Source organism: Moschus berezovskii, chromosome 2, assembly GCF_049115385.1.
Source record: "Moschus berezovskii isolate FMDL1 chromosome 2, NW_MosBer_1.0, whole genome shotgun sequence".
Lineage (NCBI taxonomy): Eukaryota > Metazoa > Chordata > Mammalia > Artiodactyla > Moschidae > Moschus > Moschus berezovskii.
In genome coordinates this window covers 72,719,923-72,738,953 of record NC_142461.1, presented here as the reverse complement: position 1 = coordinate 72,738,953, position 19,031 = coordinate 72,719,923, and the positions used below count along the sequence as shown (strand labels likewise).

Sequence of the window (19,031 nt, the reverse complement as noted above, 5' to 3'; positions counted from 1 at the left end):
TGCCAGGTCCCTGTGCAATGTCCAGAGTACTGTCCTGTGACTTTGTTATCCTTCCTCAGTGTCATCCTGAGGATTTACTTGACTTTTCCATGATTGGCATAGCTTTGAAAGGGGGAGGGGGAAAGTGGGGAGAATGGGATCAGAAGCTGTAGTGATTTGCCAAAATGTCAGACCTATGCAAGTGGCGAAAGTTTGCAAAGGAAGTTTGAGTAGAATCAAGAGACAGAGGCTTGGAGGCATAAAATAGAAGTGTTCATTTCCCTAAACCTATTAATGTTTCTTTTTATAATCCTAATTGTGGCCTACATACCTTTGATGCCAGAATTTTATACGTAAAGCATCAGAATTTCAAAGAATCTGGATCTCTTCCACATCCTAAGCACATTGCAGGGTATGGGAAAGCAAAGATGCCTACTTTCAAAGAGTAGAACCACTGGCAGGGAGGAATATAGTCCATCCTGGACTGTAATGTGGTGGGTACTGTAACACAAGGGCAGACAGGATGCTCCAAAAGCATAAGGGTAGGGACCTGGCCCAATGGCATCCACAAATCAGGCAGGCAACTATTTCACGTGTGCAGTTCAGGAAAACTATGAGTAGCATATTGTTCTTTTCATCTGCCCTAAAGGCTAGTGGAGGTTATTATTCTAAACCTTACAGGAAAGCCTAGCAGGAGATCACTTATGATAGGATTTCAAGGTGAAATGTAATGTCCTCTCCCAGACCATCCTGCACCCCCTGCAAACCTGCCTACTTTCTAACTCCTGAAATGTTACAATTAAAGATTCACTCCTTAATCCTCTCTTAAAATGAAAATCCTTTTGGTGCTTTGTTTATCAGCTTTGAATCTTAATGTGAATGAAGTTAGCAGTGTCTCTGAGGAAGATGGTGCTTGATAAATGGGTACCTGGAAATAGAAATAAAGTATGAGAAAGTGAGGGGAAAACAGAAAAGGGGGACCCACAGATGAGAGGTGCCAGTGGCTGAAGCTAATCTGTATGTGAGGCTGTTTACAATATTGAGGACCCAGGTTACACTTGTCTTGGCTAAACCTTCCCAATCAACAAAATACTGTCCTGGCTGACACCCTTCCTATGAGTTGCCCACGTTCCAGATGGGAATTGTTTTACAAAGGACAGAGGGAACTAACATTGATCAAGTTCTGCAATGGGTCAGGCTCTGTTTTAGATTTGTTTTACTCTCATCATCTCATTCATCCCTAGAAGAGCGGTGGTGATTTACTGTTGCTCCTGTTTATCAAGGAGGCAACAGACTCAAAGAGTCCAGGTGACTTGCTAGAAGTGATGGGAAGCTGGAGGTAGCATCAAGATCCAAGTAAACACTTGACTTCAAAAGTCAGGCCTGGTTCCATTATTTAAAAAAATAAAAAAGGAGATTAACAAAGCATGTTGGGACCTCCCTTTAGAATCACATACTTTCCTCCTAGGATGATAGATTCTTCTCATTCCTACTTACAAAATCTGTACATGGATCTTTCGTGTATATCCCCATAGGAAAGAAAATTATCAAGCTTTTTTTGTTTGTATTATGAAAACGTTAACTTTTATTATTTTCCAGATATGTAATATCAAATAATATTTTTCTGAATCACACACATTTTTATCTGTTCTGCACATAGATGCACACACATACAGAAATGCCCTCTCAGGGGCTATTTCTCCCCATTGAAAATCACTGATCTAGGAGGAGAGAGACAGACTCATAAACAGAGAAAGTGAAGTACAAAACTGTATGGTGTTTTTATCTGTATGCAGTGAAAATCATTATGGTAGGTATTCTCAGAATCTGTAGATGGCGTGTTGTGGAAGTGAAGAAGAGCGCCTGTTCCACCTCAAGAGGCTCATGAAGCCTTCCTGATGGAGAAGGCAAACATGATGACCATCTCCAGTTGCAGAGAAACATTAAGAAACTCCTGAACAGTTAAAGGGGGAGGCAGTGGCTGATGACTGTCTTCATTCTGAAGCTGATTCCCCCAAGTCACTGGTTCTCCAAGTGTGGCCCTCAGACCAGCAGTATCAGCATCACCTGGGAACTTGCTAGCGATACACATTCTCAGGCCCTGTCCTAAGTAGACTGAATGCAAACCCTAGGGATCTAACAAGCAATCTTAGATCTCAGAATCATACCAAGTCATCCTTGCAGAGTCAAGTCTGACAGTCCCTGGTCTAAAGCCCCATCCAAGGATTTAAATTCTTCAAATACATAGAGGTTTCATTGCCAAGTGTTTTCTAGTCAGGCCTGCAGACATGTCCTGCATAACATGTTAACATTGCTTGGGACGCTCAACTCCTTGAGACATGGATGCTATTTTTATTTGAATTTAGGTCTCCAGTGCCTTGGGCTGGGCCTTGAGTTCCTGAGATCCATCAGGTTAGTTTAGTGCAACAGTAAGGACGTTTTGGTTGTGTGTCTGTGGTATATGAGCACTGAGATTCCTCCTAAGCCTTCTAGGAATTCACATCTTATTCCTGTGGTGGGTGGACAGAGCTTGTAAATATCTCCTGAAAATTTCTAAAGTGATGAAATTTATCTCCATGATGCACAGCAGCCCTAGACATCACCCAGGTATGGAGACTGCACTCTTAAATACAGTAAGGGGGAACTTCACTGGTGGTCCAGTGGTTAAGACTCTGTGCTTCAAATACCAGGGGTGCAGGTTTGACCTCTGGTCGGGGAACTAGGATCCCATGTGCCCCATGGTTCTGCAAAAAAAAAAAAAATTACTGTCAGTGGAAAAGATCCTTTTGCTGGTTACCCATCCCAACATGACCACCACGGTGACTGGACATGATAAGATGAATGATCCTGAAATTCCAAAAGTTTTGAGAGATGAGGGTAAAGGGAAGGAGCTGTGATATCCAGGTCCAGTTCCTGGTGTCCTTTGTATTCAGGCTTCCTACTGCTCTACTAGATGAAAATGTGAACACTTGGACGGCCTGCTTGATGGCACATTTAGCCACTACCATGATGCTTTCTCCTCAGATAGTTTTCAAAATAAACAGTTTACAGTGTAATTAAAGATATTTAGGGCATCTCTGTTTTGCTTGGAAGGCTGAATCTGAAGTGAGGTTGTTAGGATGGTGCTTTAATGAGCAATTCAGTTCAGTTCAGTCGCTCAGTCGTGTCCGACTCTCTGCGACCCCATGAATCACAGCACGCCAGGCCTCCCTGTCCATCACCAGTCCCCAGAGTTCACTCAAACTCATGTCCATCGAGTCGGTGATGCCATCCAGCCATCTCATTCTCTGTCATCCCCTTCTCCTCCTGCCCCCAACCTTTCCCAGGATCAGAGTCTTTTCCAGTGAGTCAACTCGTCGCATGAGGTGGCCAAAGTATTGCAGTATCAGCTTTAGCATCAGTCCTTCCAATGAACACCCAGGATTAATCTCCTTTAGAATAGACTGGTTGGATCTCCTTGCAGTCCAAGGGACTCTCAAGAGTCTTCTCCAGCACCACAGTTCAAAAGCATCAATTCATCAGCAATCAGCTTTCTTCACAGTCCAACTCTCACATCCATACATGACCACTGGATAAACCATAGCCTTGACGAGACGGACCTTTGTTGGCAAAGGAATGTCTCCGCTTTTTAATATGCTATCTAGGTTGGGCATAACTTTCCTTCCAAGGAGTAAGTGTCTTTTAATTTCATGGCTGCAGCCAGCATCTGCAGTGATTTTGGAGCCCAAAAAAATAAAGTCTGACACTGTTTCCACTCTTTTTCCATCTATTTCCCATGAAGTGATGGGACCAGATGCCATGATCTTTGTTTTCTGAATGTTGAGCTTCAAGCCAACCTTTTCACTCTCCTCTTTCACTTTCATCAAGAGGCTTTTGAGTTCCTCTTCACTTTCTGCCATAAGGGTAGTGTCATCTGCATATCTGAGGTTATTGTTAATGAGCAATTGGGATATGTAACTGGAGTGCCACAGGATTCTGCTTCAGAGATGAGATCATAAAATAGTGCTTTCCCACTTGGGGCCTAACCATGATTTTCAAGAAATACCTTTTTCCTGACCTTATTCTGACCTGTTTGCCTTTGCTGAATTAAAGGGTTTTTGCAAGCTGGGAAGATGTCATTCTGGAAAAGAGCAGTTGTTACAGAAGGGAAACCATGGGGATGCGCCCCTTTTAATGATTGTGAATTGGAGTTTTTTCTCTTTCCTGCTCTTTTTTCCCTTCAAAGAACATCTTTCTCTTTCCACATTCTTCCTTCCTCCATAAAACAAGTGGTAAATCATGAGTGGTAAAAACTAACCTCTGAGGAGTCTGAGTAAAAGGTATGGAAGAATTCTTTGTAGTATTCTCAAAACCTTTTTTTACATCTGAAATTACTTTTAAAATTTAAATATGTGCCCCATTTAAGTTTTTAGGTTCACATCTTAGCCAGACCGCAAGAAAATGAGTAGAATTTAGAAAGGCCAATGGGCAAGTGAAACATATCCCATCTAAAACAGTGGAACCAAAGGCATAGCCTGGGGAATGAGAACTTGAACTTCATGAGATGAACAGGGACTGGGACTGACCTGAGAGATGGTACATACTATCTAGTGGGAGATGTTTGTTTGCATAGATGAGTGGGCACAGAGTGTAAGCGGTGAAAGTCTTACAGGAGAGTTGTTATTTTATGCAGAATTATTCTACCTTTTGGTCTGTGGAAAAGGATACTGTCGTAGTCTGTTCAGGCTGCTATAACAAAATACCATGGACTGAGTAGTTTATAAATAACAGAAATTTATTTCTCTCATTTCCGGAGTCCGGGAAGCCCAAGACCGAGGCCCCAGCAATGGTCAGGTCTTAGAGTCCTCCTCTTGCTTCACAGTCATAGTCAGCACCTTCTCCCTCTGTCCTCGAGGGAGGAAGGGGGCTGCAAACTTCGGAGCCTCCTTTATGAGGACTATAATCCCCTTCGTGGGGACTCCAGCCTCCTGACCTACTCTTCTTCCAAAGGCCCCACCCTGTAGTATCTCATTGGGCACTGGGACCATAAGAATCTGAGGACACAAACATTCAACCATAGCAGATGGATTAAGTGCATTTATAGTACAGAAAGATTTAAACATAATAAGCACCTGGAGGATTAATGTAGAGCAGTCCTTTAGAAACATCGGTCCATTTAGTCATATGTAAGCTCCGGCCAGCATGTCTGTTAACAGAGCAGGGCCGCTAAGAAACATAGTTTCCTTAAAACATATATTGATATTGCTGTGTTAGTTGCTCAGTCCTGTCTGACTCTTTGTGACTCCAGGGACTATAGCCCACCAGGCTTCTCTGTTCATGGGGTTTCCCAGGCAAGAATACTGGAGTGGGTTGCCATTTCCTTCTCCAATATTAATATTAAACATGCATTAACTCAACATTGTAAATCAACTATACTTCAATTAAAAATTTTTTTAAAACATATATTAATTCATGCCCATTTTCCACAGTAAACCAAAACAATATAGATTTACTCTTTGTAACTCTTCAATTTTGTAAAGATATTTTAGGACTTTAGGGACAAAATCAGAAGCATATTTAGATCCCTGTTATTTGGAATCATGGGGAAACAACATAGAGCAGGAAGTAGTCCTTTAAATCAGGGACTAAGCCTTGCATGAGGTTTTGATCATCGTTATGCAAGACAGAGCTGAACCCTAAACCTACCGTTATATTTAATTGAACACGCTAATGGCATCCTCTGAGAACACTGCTTTAATAACATACTTATTGAAAGTGACAAAACCCGTGTCATCATTCTGTAATTCTCAGTAGTGACACCAACATTTTCTGTTTCTCTCTCTGCCTTATCCTCTCCTATCTCTGCCATATAAATAGACGCTGTCTCTTTAAATCACATTTAATTAAGTTTTCTTTTTTCTCTTCCTGTTTTTTCCCCTGTTGTCTTGTGTTGGTAGCAGGTTAATCCTGAATTTCTAATAAATACAAATGGATTAAAGAAAATCATGAGTTTAAGATTACTTTAACTTCATTGGCATAATTGTTAATATCTCCATCGTCCCCCGGGATATGTAAGATTACATTAATTAAAGTGGTCTCTGTAACTGAATGCATTAACCATAAATGTGGCTGCTGTGTCTTCCCCAGCACCCTTTAGGTATTTAATTTTCTTGCCTGCAATAGATTGTCAGAGCAGTAGACGTGAGGCAACTAATGTAAATGGTGTAATGATGGTAATTATCTGAATGGATCGATTGGAGTGTTATTGCAACGTGATATTGTGGGTAGAAGCAATATTAGACATCCCATATACATTACGTTTTCAATTTTATTTCCTTACAAATTTTTTCCCAAGGTTTTTCAAGTGAAAGTAATGTTAGCCGGCGTTGCTATTCTCTCCTTTATCTCTCCCTATCATCCTTTGTGCTACTGCTTTACTAAATAAAACCAGCAGAGCCCAGGGAAACTAAATTTCTCCAAAGAAAACAGTGACCTTATCAGATGGAAATTCTAGCAGTTTCTCTGTGATTCATGGTATCCAAATATTTAAACCTGAAGTCACTTTGTAGATGGGCTATAGATTGGCTAGTTTGTCCCCTTCACTCATTAACTGCTAAAGAACTGTAATCCCCAGGAGGGTTCAATGACCTGTTGAAGGTTACACAACATGGTATTGCCAGGTAAACTAGAAGGGGGTGGAATTGGCCCCCTCTCTCTGGGCTGGGCAGGGAGCTGAGAGTGTGTACCAGCTGTAGGTCACAAGGGTTCAGTGTGACAGGCCAGAGCAGAGCGAACCCTGGAAGAAACATTAAGTCAAGAAAAAGTTTCATTTTCTTTTGAGTGGGGAATGAAATGATGGAACCATCTGGGATAACCAGTACTTAAAAATCCAAACAGATGTTAAGCATGAGGGTAGACGGTTTGGACTGTGTCGCAGATGTCTGTCCATGATGAAAATGGAAAGACCATGGCAGGATCCCACCTGAGGGACAGGAGTGTTGGGAGAGGATTACTAAAACAGAGATTCAAACTCAGAGGAAAAAGGTCAAAGCCAAGTATTAGAATTCAAAGTTGAAGAAGAAACAGAGGTTTGAATCCTTGGACTTGAAAGATGACTAGGTCGAAATGATTTGACAGTGGCAAGAGCACCGTGAAACAGCCTGTTTCCTGTCAGTTTTCTTCAACTTTTGTGCCCCATCCAGTTGGCTTTGCTTGTTCAGTAACAAATGGGTATAAGTCTAAAACTTTTCATACATCTGCCCCCCAAAAAATCCCAACAACATTCGAATCATCAAAACACTGATAAAACCACACAGAACCCACACATTCTGTGTTCCAGAAAAGAGAACACTAGAACTTCAATTGCTGTACATAGAAAAATAAACACCAAATACCCACAGCACTACCTGCAGCAAGCCTGGTGTCCCAGAGCAGGATGATGGCACAGGGTACAAGGAAAGCACTCCCAGAATGAGATGGCCTGACATCACAAGCTCAGATCTCAGTACTGGCTATCGGACAGGGCTTAAAAGTGCACACAACCTAAGGTGACCGTCTCAGCAAGGTAGTGATTCTAGGGAGAAGAGGGCAAAGAGAAAATGGACTGTTTGGAGATGTGAATGTGAAGAGGAAAAGATGAGGGAAAATTTCAAGACCCTATGGAAATAGACCAGCCTCCTCCATCATCATCCGGTAAAGAGGCTAAAACAAGGGTATATAGCGCAAGGCTGGAGGAATAGTAAGTGAAACTGATGGACTCTGATAAAGCAGAAAGAATGTACTGGAGCATTGGTTGGGAAAAGGAATGAGGCAAGGACTGTTGATTGTTGCATGTGTAATAGGAAGAGGCAAGGCACGAAACTGTAACTAGATGGTAGCCCCAGAGGGAGCAGTGAGAGGACCTGTAAGAGTGGATGGGTGGGATCAAAGAGATAGGAAAGGAAGCAACACTTTGCTCCTTTTAAGGTACTTTGACTTTTGGAAGCAAGTTCATGTTTTTCATATTCAAAAAATAACATGAAAGCAACAAGAAGATGAGAAATTAAATTTGAATGCCATCAGAAACAAATGAACAGAATTTAAAAGTACATTTTCAAATTAAGAACATAATCACACTAAAAAGGGAGGGGTGGGGAAGAGCTAGTCTAGTATTTTTTTAGTTCAGGAGCTCAGTCATATCCAACTCTTTGTAACCCCATGGACTGCAGTACGCCAGGCTTCCCTGTCCATCACCAACTCCTGGAGCTTGCTCAAACTCATGTCCATCGAGTCGGTGATGCCATCCAACCATCTCATCCTCTGTCATCCCCTTCTCCTCCTGCCCTCAATCTTTCCCAGCATTGGGATCTTTTACAGTGAGTCACTTCTTTGCATCAGTTGGCCAAAGTATTGGAGTTTCAGCTTCAACATCAGTCTTTCCAATGAGTAGTCAGGACTGATTTCCTTTAGGATTGACTGGTTGGATCTCCTTGCAGTCCAAGAGGCTCTCAGAGTCTTCTCCAAAACCACAGTTCAAGAGCATCAATTCTTCGGCACTCAGCTTTCTTTATAATCCAACCCTCACATCCATACATGACTACTGGAAAAATCATAGCTTTAACTAGATGGACCTTTATTGGAAAAGGAACGTCTCTGTTTTTTGATATGCTATTTAGGTTGGTCATAGCTTTTCTTCCCAGGAGCAAGCATCTTTTAATTTCATGGTTGCAGTCACCTTCTGCAGTGATTTGAAGCCCAAGAAAATAAAGTCTCTCACTTGTTTCCATTGTTTCCCCATCTATTTGCCATGAAGTGATGGGACCAGATGCCATGATCTTTGTTTTTTTTAATGTGAGTTTTAAGCCAACTTTTTCATGGTCCTCTTTCACTTTCATCAAGAGGCTCTTTAGTTCTTCTTCACTTTCTGCCATATGGGTGGTGTCATCTGCGTATATGGGTTTATTGATATTTCTCCTGGCAATCTTGATTCCAGCTTGTGCTTCATCCAGCCCCAGATTTTGCATGATGTACTCTGCATATAAGTTAAATAAGCAGGGTGACAATATACAGCTTTGATGTACTCCTTTCCCATATTGGGACTAATCTGTTGTCCATGTCCGGTTCTAACTGTTGCTTCTTGACCTGCGTACAGATTTCTCAAGAGGCAGGTAAGATGGCCTGGTATTCCCTTCTCTTTAAGAATTTTCCACAGTTTGTTGTGATCTGCACAGTCAAAGACTTTGGCGTAGTCAATAAAGCAGAAGTAGATGTTTTTCGGTAACTCTCTTGCTTTTTCGATGATCCAACAGATGTTGGAATTTGATCTCTGGTTCCTCTGCCTTTTCTAAATCCAGCTTAAACATCTGGAAGTTGACAGTTCATGTACTGTTGAAACCTGACTTGGAGAATTTTGAGTGTTACTTTGCTGGCATGTGAGATGAGTGCAATTGTGCGGTAGTTTGAGCATTTTTTGGCATAGCCTTTCTTTGGGATTGGAATGAAAACTGACCTTTTCCAGTCCTGTGGCCACTGCTGAGTTTTCCAAATTTGCTGGCATATTGAGGGCAGCAATTTCACAGCATCATCAAATTAGGATTTGAAATAGCTCAACTGGAATTCCATCACCTCTACTAGCTTTGTTCATAGTGATGCTTTCTAAGACCCACTTGACTTCACACTCCAGGATGTCTGGCTCTAGGAGAGTGATCACACCATCGTTATTATTTCCGTCATGAAGATCTTTTTTGTACAGTTCTTCTGTGTATTGTTGCCACCTCTTCTTAATATCTTCTGCTTCTGCTAGATCCATACCGTTTCTGTCCTTTATTGTGCCCATCTTTGCATGAAATGTTCCCTTGGTATCTCTAATTATCTTGAAGAGATCACTAGTCTTTCCCATTCTGTTGTTTTCCTCTATTTCTTCACATTTTTCACTTATGAAGGCTTTCTTAGCTCTCCTTTCTATTCTTTGGAACTCTGCATCCAGATGGGTATATCTTTTAGTATCTTTTAGACACTGAATTTTTTACTATATCTCTGCATTCTAAAGGGAAAGAAATTATGAATTCTTGGTTTTACTTTTTTATTAATTTTTATTGGAGTGTAGTTGCTTTATAATGTTGTGTTTCTTGCTGTACAGCACAGAGAACCAGTCATACGTATACATACATCCCCTCTTTTTTGTATTTCCTTCCCATTTGGATCACCACACAGAACTGAGTAGAGTTTCCTGTGCTATATAGTAGGTTCTCATTGATTATTTATTTTATACATAGTAGTCTATATATATGGAGAAGGAAATGGCAACCCACTCCAGTGTTCTTGCCTGGAGAATCCCAAGGACAGGGGAGCCTGGTGGGCTTCCGTCTATGGGGTCACACAGAGTCGGACACGACTGAAGTGACTTAGCAGTCTGTATATGTCAGTATTATTTTTTGTGGTATGACTATTTTGCACACACTGTGGGATTGAAGAAATGAGTTACTATAATGACGTCAGCAGCCCATACTCTCTTTCTAAAAAATGGAGATACAAATATGAAAAGGGAAGAACAAGGAGGAAGTGTGTGTGTGTGTGTGTGTGTGTGTGTATCTAGGAAGAGAGGGTGGGGAAGAGGAAGAGAAAGAAGAAGAAATCCTTCCACTGAAAGGAACTAAAAGCAAGGATTCCTCAGTGGTAATTGGCATGCATTAATATCCAGATTTTAGTTTCCAAATATCATTGCCCCACTTAAAATAAGCAGGATTCCTATGAGAAATGGCTGATTTCAGGGATGGGACAACAGACAAGCAAAATGGATATGGGACATTTCCATTTGCCAAAAAAGCAAGAACATGTCTTAAAAATTAAGGGAATATGTCAAAAGGCACAGCTTAAAGAGAGTCACCTTCCCAAAGCTGAGAAAATTTGAGCATCAAAATAAATACTTAAAGACTTATAACCCTATGAATAATAAAAGAATCCATGTATTCGTACTGATAAATAAATAAGAAAAACACTTCCTATCATATCATTCAAACTCATAAATGTAGGTAGAAAAATGATAGAAATCATCATTCTTAGCCAAAATAATTATTGATTCAGCCAGGATTCATTGATGGTTAGTAAAAAAAAATAGATAAAAGTTTGATGTGGAATAGGAGTTTTCAGTCTCCAAGTACCTACTTAATTACTTATTAATTAAAAATAGAAAAATACACTTATAGTGGAGAGATTTGGTAGACCCCACCTTAACCAAGTGATCAAAGTTAACATATCCAAATATGGGACAGACAGACATACACGAGCCTGATATGATGCACTCAGAAGGATGCAGTGTCATTTCTGTTCCTTTAGTGCCAAGTGCGCAGAAGGAAACTTGAGAGAAACCTAAATTAAGGGACATTCCACAGTATAATTGTCTGTTACTATTAAAAAAAAAATGGAAGAAATCATGAAAGACAACTCTTCCAGATTACATGTTCTTGGATGAATGACAAACAGATGCAATGCCTGATCCTGGATATGATTCTGGGTTGGAAAAAAAATTTGCCATAATGACATTATTGGGACAATGGATGAATGGAGTGAGGATTATAGAACAGACTGTGTGCTGTATTAATCAACATTGTATTTCCTGATTTTGAAAACTATACTCTGATTGTCTTCATTATTGGAAAATACATACAAAAGTAGTTAGGGATAAAAAGTTGCAGAAAGAAAAAATTGAAAGAGAAGAAGATGATACAGAAAATCTGGCAAAATTGGTGAATCTGAGGAAAGGGAATATGGCAGTTCATCATACTATTCTTGAACATCATCTGCAAGTTTGAAATTACTTCCAGATAAAAAGTTTCTTAAAGTCTGGTGGAAAGAATCTAAATAGAAAATGTGGATCTATGTATCAATATCTCCCAATACTCATACCATAGTTTTGAAAAAAATGATTTTGAGATCTGTATCCCCATTTCTAAATGTCAAGGAGGGCTGTCATGAAGGGTATAGAAGCAAGGTTGCCTTAGGGGATTGAGACAGTGGTTATGGCAGCCGTGGGACAGGTTAACTTACACAGTTTAGGATTCAGGCCAGGGTCAGCAGTGGCGGGAGTGAACCCAGGTCACCAGACGCAGAAGGCAGTTCTCTTGCCACCACTCTATGAGTGTTTTTGTTCCTTTGTTGTTTTGCTAGTAACCTAATAACCATATTCAACCTAGGATCCTATAGTACCTTATTTAGCATTCAGGTACCTACAAAGCTCTGAGGAGCAGGAAAGCAGTACTTTTAAGAAGGCAAGGGGAGAGGGGAGGAACTCAAGTATGGTTCAGTTCTTGAATTTCTCATTGTAGTCTCATGTTCAAAAGTCATTGATTAACCAGGAAAACAACATGTTTAGTCTCCATTTGAAATTATGCTTTCATGAATTTACCTGAGGTTCTCTTCTGTGATCTAAACAAATATCAGGTTATGAATCTATGACAGGTCTTAATGAAGTATATTAGGCATTTCTTCCATTTACATTTTCATAGAATGAAATAAGCATTGTAATCTTTTTTACAGAACACTTTCACATCAGGCCATGATTTGATTTTCTACCTGTTCAGAATATCAAGTTTTGCATTTCTTTAAGCCCTAATGCCTTTTTGTGAGAGATAAGACAGAAGTCATCCCTGAGAGATTTATAATAGTACTTAGAACAAACTCGTCAAAGATTCTTCTACAAGATTGTTTTGGATCCTGAGGAGATATATTTAGTAACTGTATTGAAGAAGTTGTCACGTAACACAACATTTCATTGATTTATTTGTATTATTTTTGTATCTTTACTGCAGGCAGAGAATTCAGCATTGGCTTTGGAAAATGAAAATCAAAGGGAACAATATGAGAGATGTCTTGATGAGGTAAGGGGAACGGAGAGGTTCTGGATAAGAGGCTGGACTATTTAGGATTCCTTGGTCAGATCTTAATATATGTCTATTACCAGTCCCGAACAAACATTAGCATTTAGTCCTTGAAATTTAGGTTGTAAACAAGGAGTAGGGATAAGGAAGGTCAGTCCGTCCCCTCCCCCTCCTTCCCTATACCCTAATACAGACGTCTACAAATCCCTTTTGGTTATTGTTTAATATTCTCAGGGCATAGTTGTGACATGCTTCACTGTATGATAAATTCCTCCTGTCCAGTAAGGGTGATCCCAGCCTGTGAATGAGAAAAGCTGCCTCGGGGCACACTGCATCGTCTCCAACTGGATGCCATTTCTGAATAAAAGCAAAATCCTTGATAGAGTGGGTGGAGCGGTGTTCACAGTTGGCAGCCAGAGCGAAAATATCAGTCAGTAGATTGAGAACAAGCCAGGAAGACAAAGGGAAGAGAGGAAGAAAATTTGAGCAGAATGGAAGGAGACAGAGCCATGAGCATGAGCCAACTTAAGAAATATGATTTGATGATAATGGAGAGGTGAAGGCAAAAGTGGCGGGTGTCTCAGATTCCTGAGAGGGGAAGGAAAATTGAAAAGTATGCAGGGCCCTTATTTCCTTCTCAGTCATCCTCTCACACCTGCACCATCCATCCTTCCTGTATCACCTGGCAGGACTTGCCAGTGACCTCCCTGACAAGCTCTCGTCTGGGATTGGTTGGTAATTGGAGTTATTCATTTAGTGGGATGACTCTTCCAGCCATCTTCCCAATACCCTAAAACTTGCATATATCCTTCTAGAAGATTCAGTTTAATAGTTGTTATGATAGAGCTGACAGACATTTCAAGAAAATGAGAAAAATTACGTTCAGTCACATTCTACTTCCTGAGCAGTGGAAACTGGAAGTATATCTTCAGTCTTTTCCTCCTCACTATCAATTGGGAAACTTTTTCCAACAAATGCTCTTGAACTTCCTTACTCCTTCCCTACCCCATCCATGAAGGTGATGGAGTAAATGACAACACAATTTAAAAGCCCAGTTGTGGCATAGTCACCTCTGCTGTATACTTCTCTTCTGCCTCGAAATTAGAAATGGTGTTTCCTCTCAGAGTTCCACATGTGCCTGATATTTTCCTACACCAGTGGTTCTTGTAATGTGATCCCTGAACTGGCAACATCAGCCTCATCTGGGAACTTGTTAGAAATGCAAATTCTTTTTTTTTTTAATTTAATTCAATTTTTAAGATTTATTTTGGCTATGTTGGGTTTTTGTTGCAGCACGTAGGCTTTCTCTAGCTGTAGCTCTGAGGCTTCTCATTGTAGCACAAGGGCTTCTCTTGTTTCAGAGCATGGACTCTAAGGGAAGCCCCAGAATTGCAAATTATTAAGCCCCAGCCATAGAGAATCAGAGACTCTGGGAGTGGAGGTGAGCCTGGCTGTGATCCATGTGTCAGCAACATCTCCAGATGATCCTGTTGAACCCTGCAAACCAAGAGCAGTTATCCTCATAACACACACCACTTTGCTTCACAGTCACTTGTTGAAGAACCTTCAAACAGTCCCTAGAAAATTGTTTAGTTATTTAATATTTTAATTGTCTCATATCTCCAGCCATATGGGGCCTTCCTGGTGGCTCAGATGGTAAAGAATCTACCTGCATTGCAGGAGACCCAGGTTCGATCCCTGAGTCGGGAAGATCCCCTGGAGGAGGGCATGGCAATCCACTCTAGTATTCTTGCCTGGAGAATCCCACAGACAGAGGAGCCTAGTGGGCTACAGTCCACAAGATCACAAAGAGTCAGACACAACTGAGTGACCAACACTTTTCCAGCTATATGTATTAGTTATTCAAGCAAAATGGTGTTTGCAGTCCCTCTGCCCTGTCAAGACTTGAAAAGACTCAGAATAATCTTTACAATGTCCAGAGTTAAAAGAATCACTCAAATAAGTTGACATAAAAGGGGGAGTGATGACTCATGTCTAGTGAGGCCAGTTCAGCCCCTCTTACCTCTGTTCCCCAGGCTGTTGGTCCAGTCAAAGTTGAGGGCAAGAAATTCCAAATAGATCCAAGGATATTTAAAGGAACAAATACTGCCCTTGAGTCATAGGTATTAATCAGCAAAGTGCTACCTTAACCTCCTGCACAGGAATTTCCAATGAGAATCCCTACTCAGAAGTCAAATTTATGCGAATCACACCACATAAACCTAATTTCTCAGTTTCCCCATAAGTCATCCTTCCTCATCAGTCAACAAACTCCCAGCATTTATTTATGGAAACTCAGGGTCTGTTTTCTATATGTCCCCTCTGCCTGCATCCCAAAGGTTTCATTAGAATGTGACTGGCAAAACCGAAGTTTTCACCCACAGAATCATTTAGTGTAAAGTTTCCACTGAAGACAGAATTTTCAGAGGGAGAATTTCTCCCTTCTTAATTGCAGAAATTAACTGTTGCCAAAGAGGTGATTTGTAACAAAGAACCACCTCTGAGCAGTACAAATGTTTTGTATTCATGAATCCTGGCCCCTGATTACACATGCCAGTTGTTTTGTAACTAATTGCACGAGGGGAGACAATCCATTTCTAGGCATTGCAAGAGAACACTCTCAAAGGGGTAGTTGAATGTAGTAATAATGCCAACTGGAAATTCTTTTCCAGGCTTTTTGTACTAATTAAACAAACTAACAAGGTAAGGCCTCATGTTAAGTTATTTCCTTGCTAGTGGGTTTCAGAAAATATACACAGGTGGATAAAATGTAAATTTGAAGTGTTCTTCAATCCCTTTTGCACTGATTGTTATTTTCTGAGAAATGAAGAACATATTGATGATTTGGGGAAAGCACTTGGGGGTCAGAGATTCCCTCTGATTCCCTAATGAAAGGGTGTGTTTATTCAGAAGGAACAGACATGCATCCATAGATACACACACACACACACAAATACATGCACATACTTTGTCACTTCGCCATCACTTCTACTGCCACCCAACCCCTCATCTCCTCACCGTGCAATACAAAAGCAAAACCAAGGATCACTCTTGATTGTGAGGGAAGGGACTAGAGGTTTTCATGTTTGCATCTAGCTTCTGTGTCCAGCTGTTGAACAGTTCACTGGCAAGCAGTGAAGTGGTTATTCTCAGTATCGCCTTGGCCAGTTCCTTTAAGACCAGTTTATTCCCATGTAGAGAAGTGTAATAACACATACAACTTCCTCAAACTAATGTCTTACATTTGGATTGATTCAGCTGTGTCCTCCAAACCTTTGTAAGATATGAACCTTGCCCAGGCTCTGGGATCTAAGGGTGCCCCCAGCCTAGTAGGATAAGTGAGTTCAGTTCAGTTCAGTCGCTCAGTCATGTCCGACTCTCCCAGACCCCATGAATCACAGCACGCCAGGCCTCCCTGTCCATCACCAACTCCTGGAGTTCACTCAAACTCATGTCCATCGAGTCGGTGATGCCATCCAGCCATCTCATTCTCTATCTTCCCCGTCTCCTCCCATCCCCTATCCTTCCTAGCATCAGACTCTTTTCCAGTGAGTCAACTCGTCGCATGAGGTGGCCAAAGTATTGGCGTTTCAGCTTTAGCATCAGTCCTTCCAATGAACACCCAGCATTGATCTCCTTTAGAATGGACTGGTTGGATATCCTTGCAGTACAAGGGACTCTCAAGAGTCTTCTCCAGCACCACAGTTTTAAAAGCATCAATTCTTTGGCAATCAGCTTTCTTCACAGTCCAACTCTCACATCCATACATGACCACGGGAAAAACCATAGCCTTGACTAGACGGACCTTGGTTGGCAAAGTAATGTCTCTGCTTTTTAATACACTATCAAGGTTGGTCATAACTTTCCTTCCAAGGAGTAAGCGTCTTTTAATTTCCTGGCTGCAATCAGCATCTGCAGTGATTTTGGAGCCCCAAAAAATAAAGTCTGACACTGTTTCCACTGTTTCCCCATCTATTTCCCATGAAGTGATGAGACCAGATGCCATGATCTTCGTTTTCTGAATGTTGAGGATAAGTGAGGGAGATGGTTAATCCCAGAGGAAGGAGGTGAGGGAAACTCACAGAGGAAATGGGCTGCACTGGGGACCGGGAGAACAGACAGCACAGTCACCAAAGGTCAGGAGGAATGGTGTGGGCAGGAGGGAAAGAAGGCAAAACCGGAAGGACATCTTTTGTAGAAAGAGCTGGAGCAGGTGAAGTCAGATCTAGAAAGGTGAGTGATTCTCACTCTTACCATCACATTGGACTTACTGCAGAGCTTTGAAAGAACAGCTGGGTGTCCCCAGAGATTCTGACCTGATTCTGCTCTAGATCAGAGCCTGAATATTAGAATTTTTTAAAGTACTCCAGGGGTTTATAATATTCAGCCAAGATTAAGAACCACTACCCGTACACCTCTGAATGTATGTTTTAGAGAGCATTTTCAGAAAGCATCTGTAAGAGGATGAAAACTCCACCGAACTGGGTATGATGATGAAAGAGCAAGGTGAACCTATGCAGAAATTTAAAGTTATTTCCAATTCCCTAACAGTGTCTGAGCAAAAAATAAACCCTAACCCAGTGTTTCTCAAATTGTTTCTCCAGACCGCTTCTGCATCACGATGAGGTGTCTCAATTGTTAAAAATTTGATTCTTAGACTTCACTCAGCTACTCTTAAACAGAATGAGGGGTGAGAGAACTGGCAACTTGAAGAAACTTCCCAGGTGAAGCCACCGAACACAGAAGTTGGAGAAACTGCCTCCCCATCAGGCCATTGGAGTTAGGCCAGAGTTCATAGTCTGCCAGGTTACCAGAGTATTTCAGTTCTTCTTTGACTTTTCCATGCTCTACACTTCAGAGCACAAGGACAGGGAAAACCAGACCTCTGGGTATAGTTCAGAAAAGTAAAAAAAAAAGCAAGACTAACTAAAGGCAGAAGTAGGTTAGGAACAGTTTTTACTTTTCTTTCTTATTCCTATGGGATATTCCAAGACTGGATTGCTGAATCATCTACCACATCTGGGACCTAAGTCATCTTTAAAATCAATGTCTAGACAAAGGTAGATGGAACATGATGTGGCTCATGGCTCTCAGATGCTTCAAATGTCCATTTCATGTCTGTTTCATGAACAGATCATTAAATCAACAGATAATCCACTTCGTGTGCCTGCTCTAGACTCTAACCACCGTTAGCAGTACTTTTGTTCTCATTAACAATATTTCTCCAATATTCAGCACAATCCTTGGCCAAGACTAGGTCACCAATGCATATTTGTTGAATAACTAAATGAACGAATGGAGATTATGAGCAGCAAATTAATTTCCAAATTAGTTTTTGCTGGAATTCCGCATACATATTTAGATGAATTTCTCCCACTCCCAGGATCTTACAGGATTTCTTTTTACAGAGTAAATAAATAATGTAGATGCTTAATGATTTTTATTTATACATGTATTTTACACACAAATACACACACACAGACTTCATCCCTTTACAAATGAAAGGCCTTCTTCTCAAACCATCCTTCCTTAAATGCTTACCTGAGAATGTGTTTTACTTCCTGAAGTTAGAGTGACCAGATTCAGATTTAACATTTTTGTCAGGTATATTTCATCAGGTACTGTCCAAGGTGGTTTCTCTAATGATGTCTGTCATCTCATACTTTTTTCACAGCAACTTCAGAGGCAGACGGTTCCCTTGCATTACAGATGAGAAAAATTAGGTTGCTCTCCCACCCCTGTGCATATCAGTGATTGGTCAACACAGGACAATATGGAACCTGGGTTTTTCTTGTGATTCTGCCACCAGTGCTCCTCGTACTTGCCCCCATCTGTCTTCCTACAATAAACCAAGGTCAAAAGTAGAGAAAACTTCTCCAGAGCACAATTTCTACAACGTGTGCTTTTGTGACCAGTTTTTTTAATCACCTGGCTGATATGGCAGTGGCTTTGCATGTAAAGCACGTAAAAGGATGAAAGCAGAACAACCAGGCAGCAGGACAAGATTTTAAGCATGGTGTCCACTGAGTTCCTCACTCGCCCACCTTTGACTCCATCTCCAATTGTCTTCTGGTTGTGGTGAGGACTCGCTTCCTCTGGAATGAACTCCCAGATATGGCTTCTCATTCAGCCTCAGGGGCTGTTGTGCAATAAAATAAATCTTAATAAGACAAATCTTCATCCCCTACTCTCCTCCCTCTGCCCACCCACTGTGAGATC

The 19,031-nt window shown here is 41.0% G+C and overlaps 1 protein-coding gene across 7 annotated transcripts in view; it reads left to right on the top strand.

The window, feature by feature from the left end:
• Positions 1 to 19,031, top strand: part of NCKAP5 (NCK associated protein 5) — a 1,221,671-nt gene that overhangs the window by 956,877 nt on the left and 245,763 nt on the right. For all 7 annotated transcript variants that reach the window (XM_088828978.1, XM_088828971.1, XM_088828976.1 and 4 more), the window contains one exon: positions 12,744 to 12,812. In XM_088828978.1, the coding sequence (XP_088685104.1) occupies positions 12,744 to 12,812 (69 nt within the window). The remainder of the gene's footprint in view (positions 1 to 12,743; positions 12,813 to 19,031) is intronic.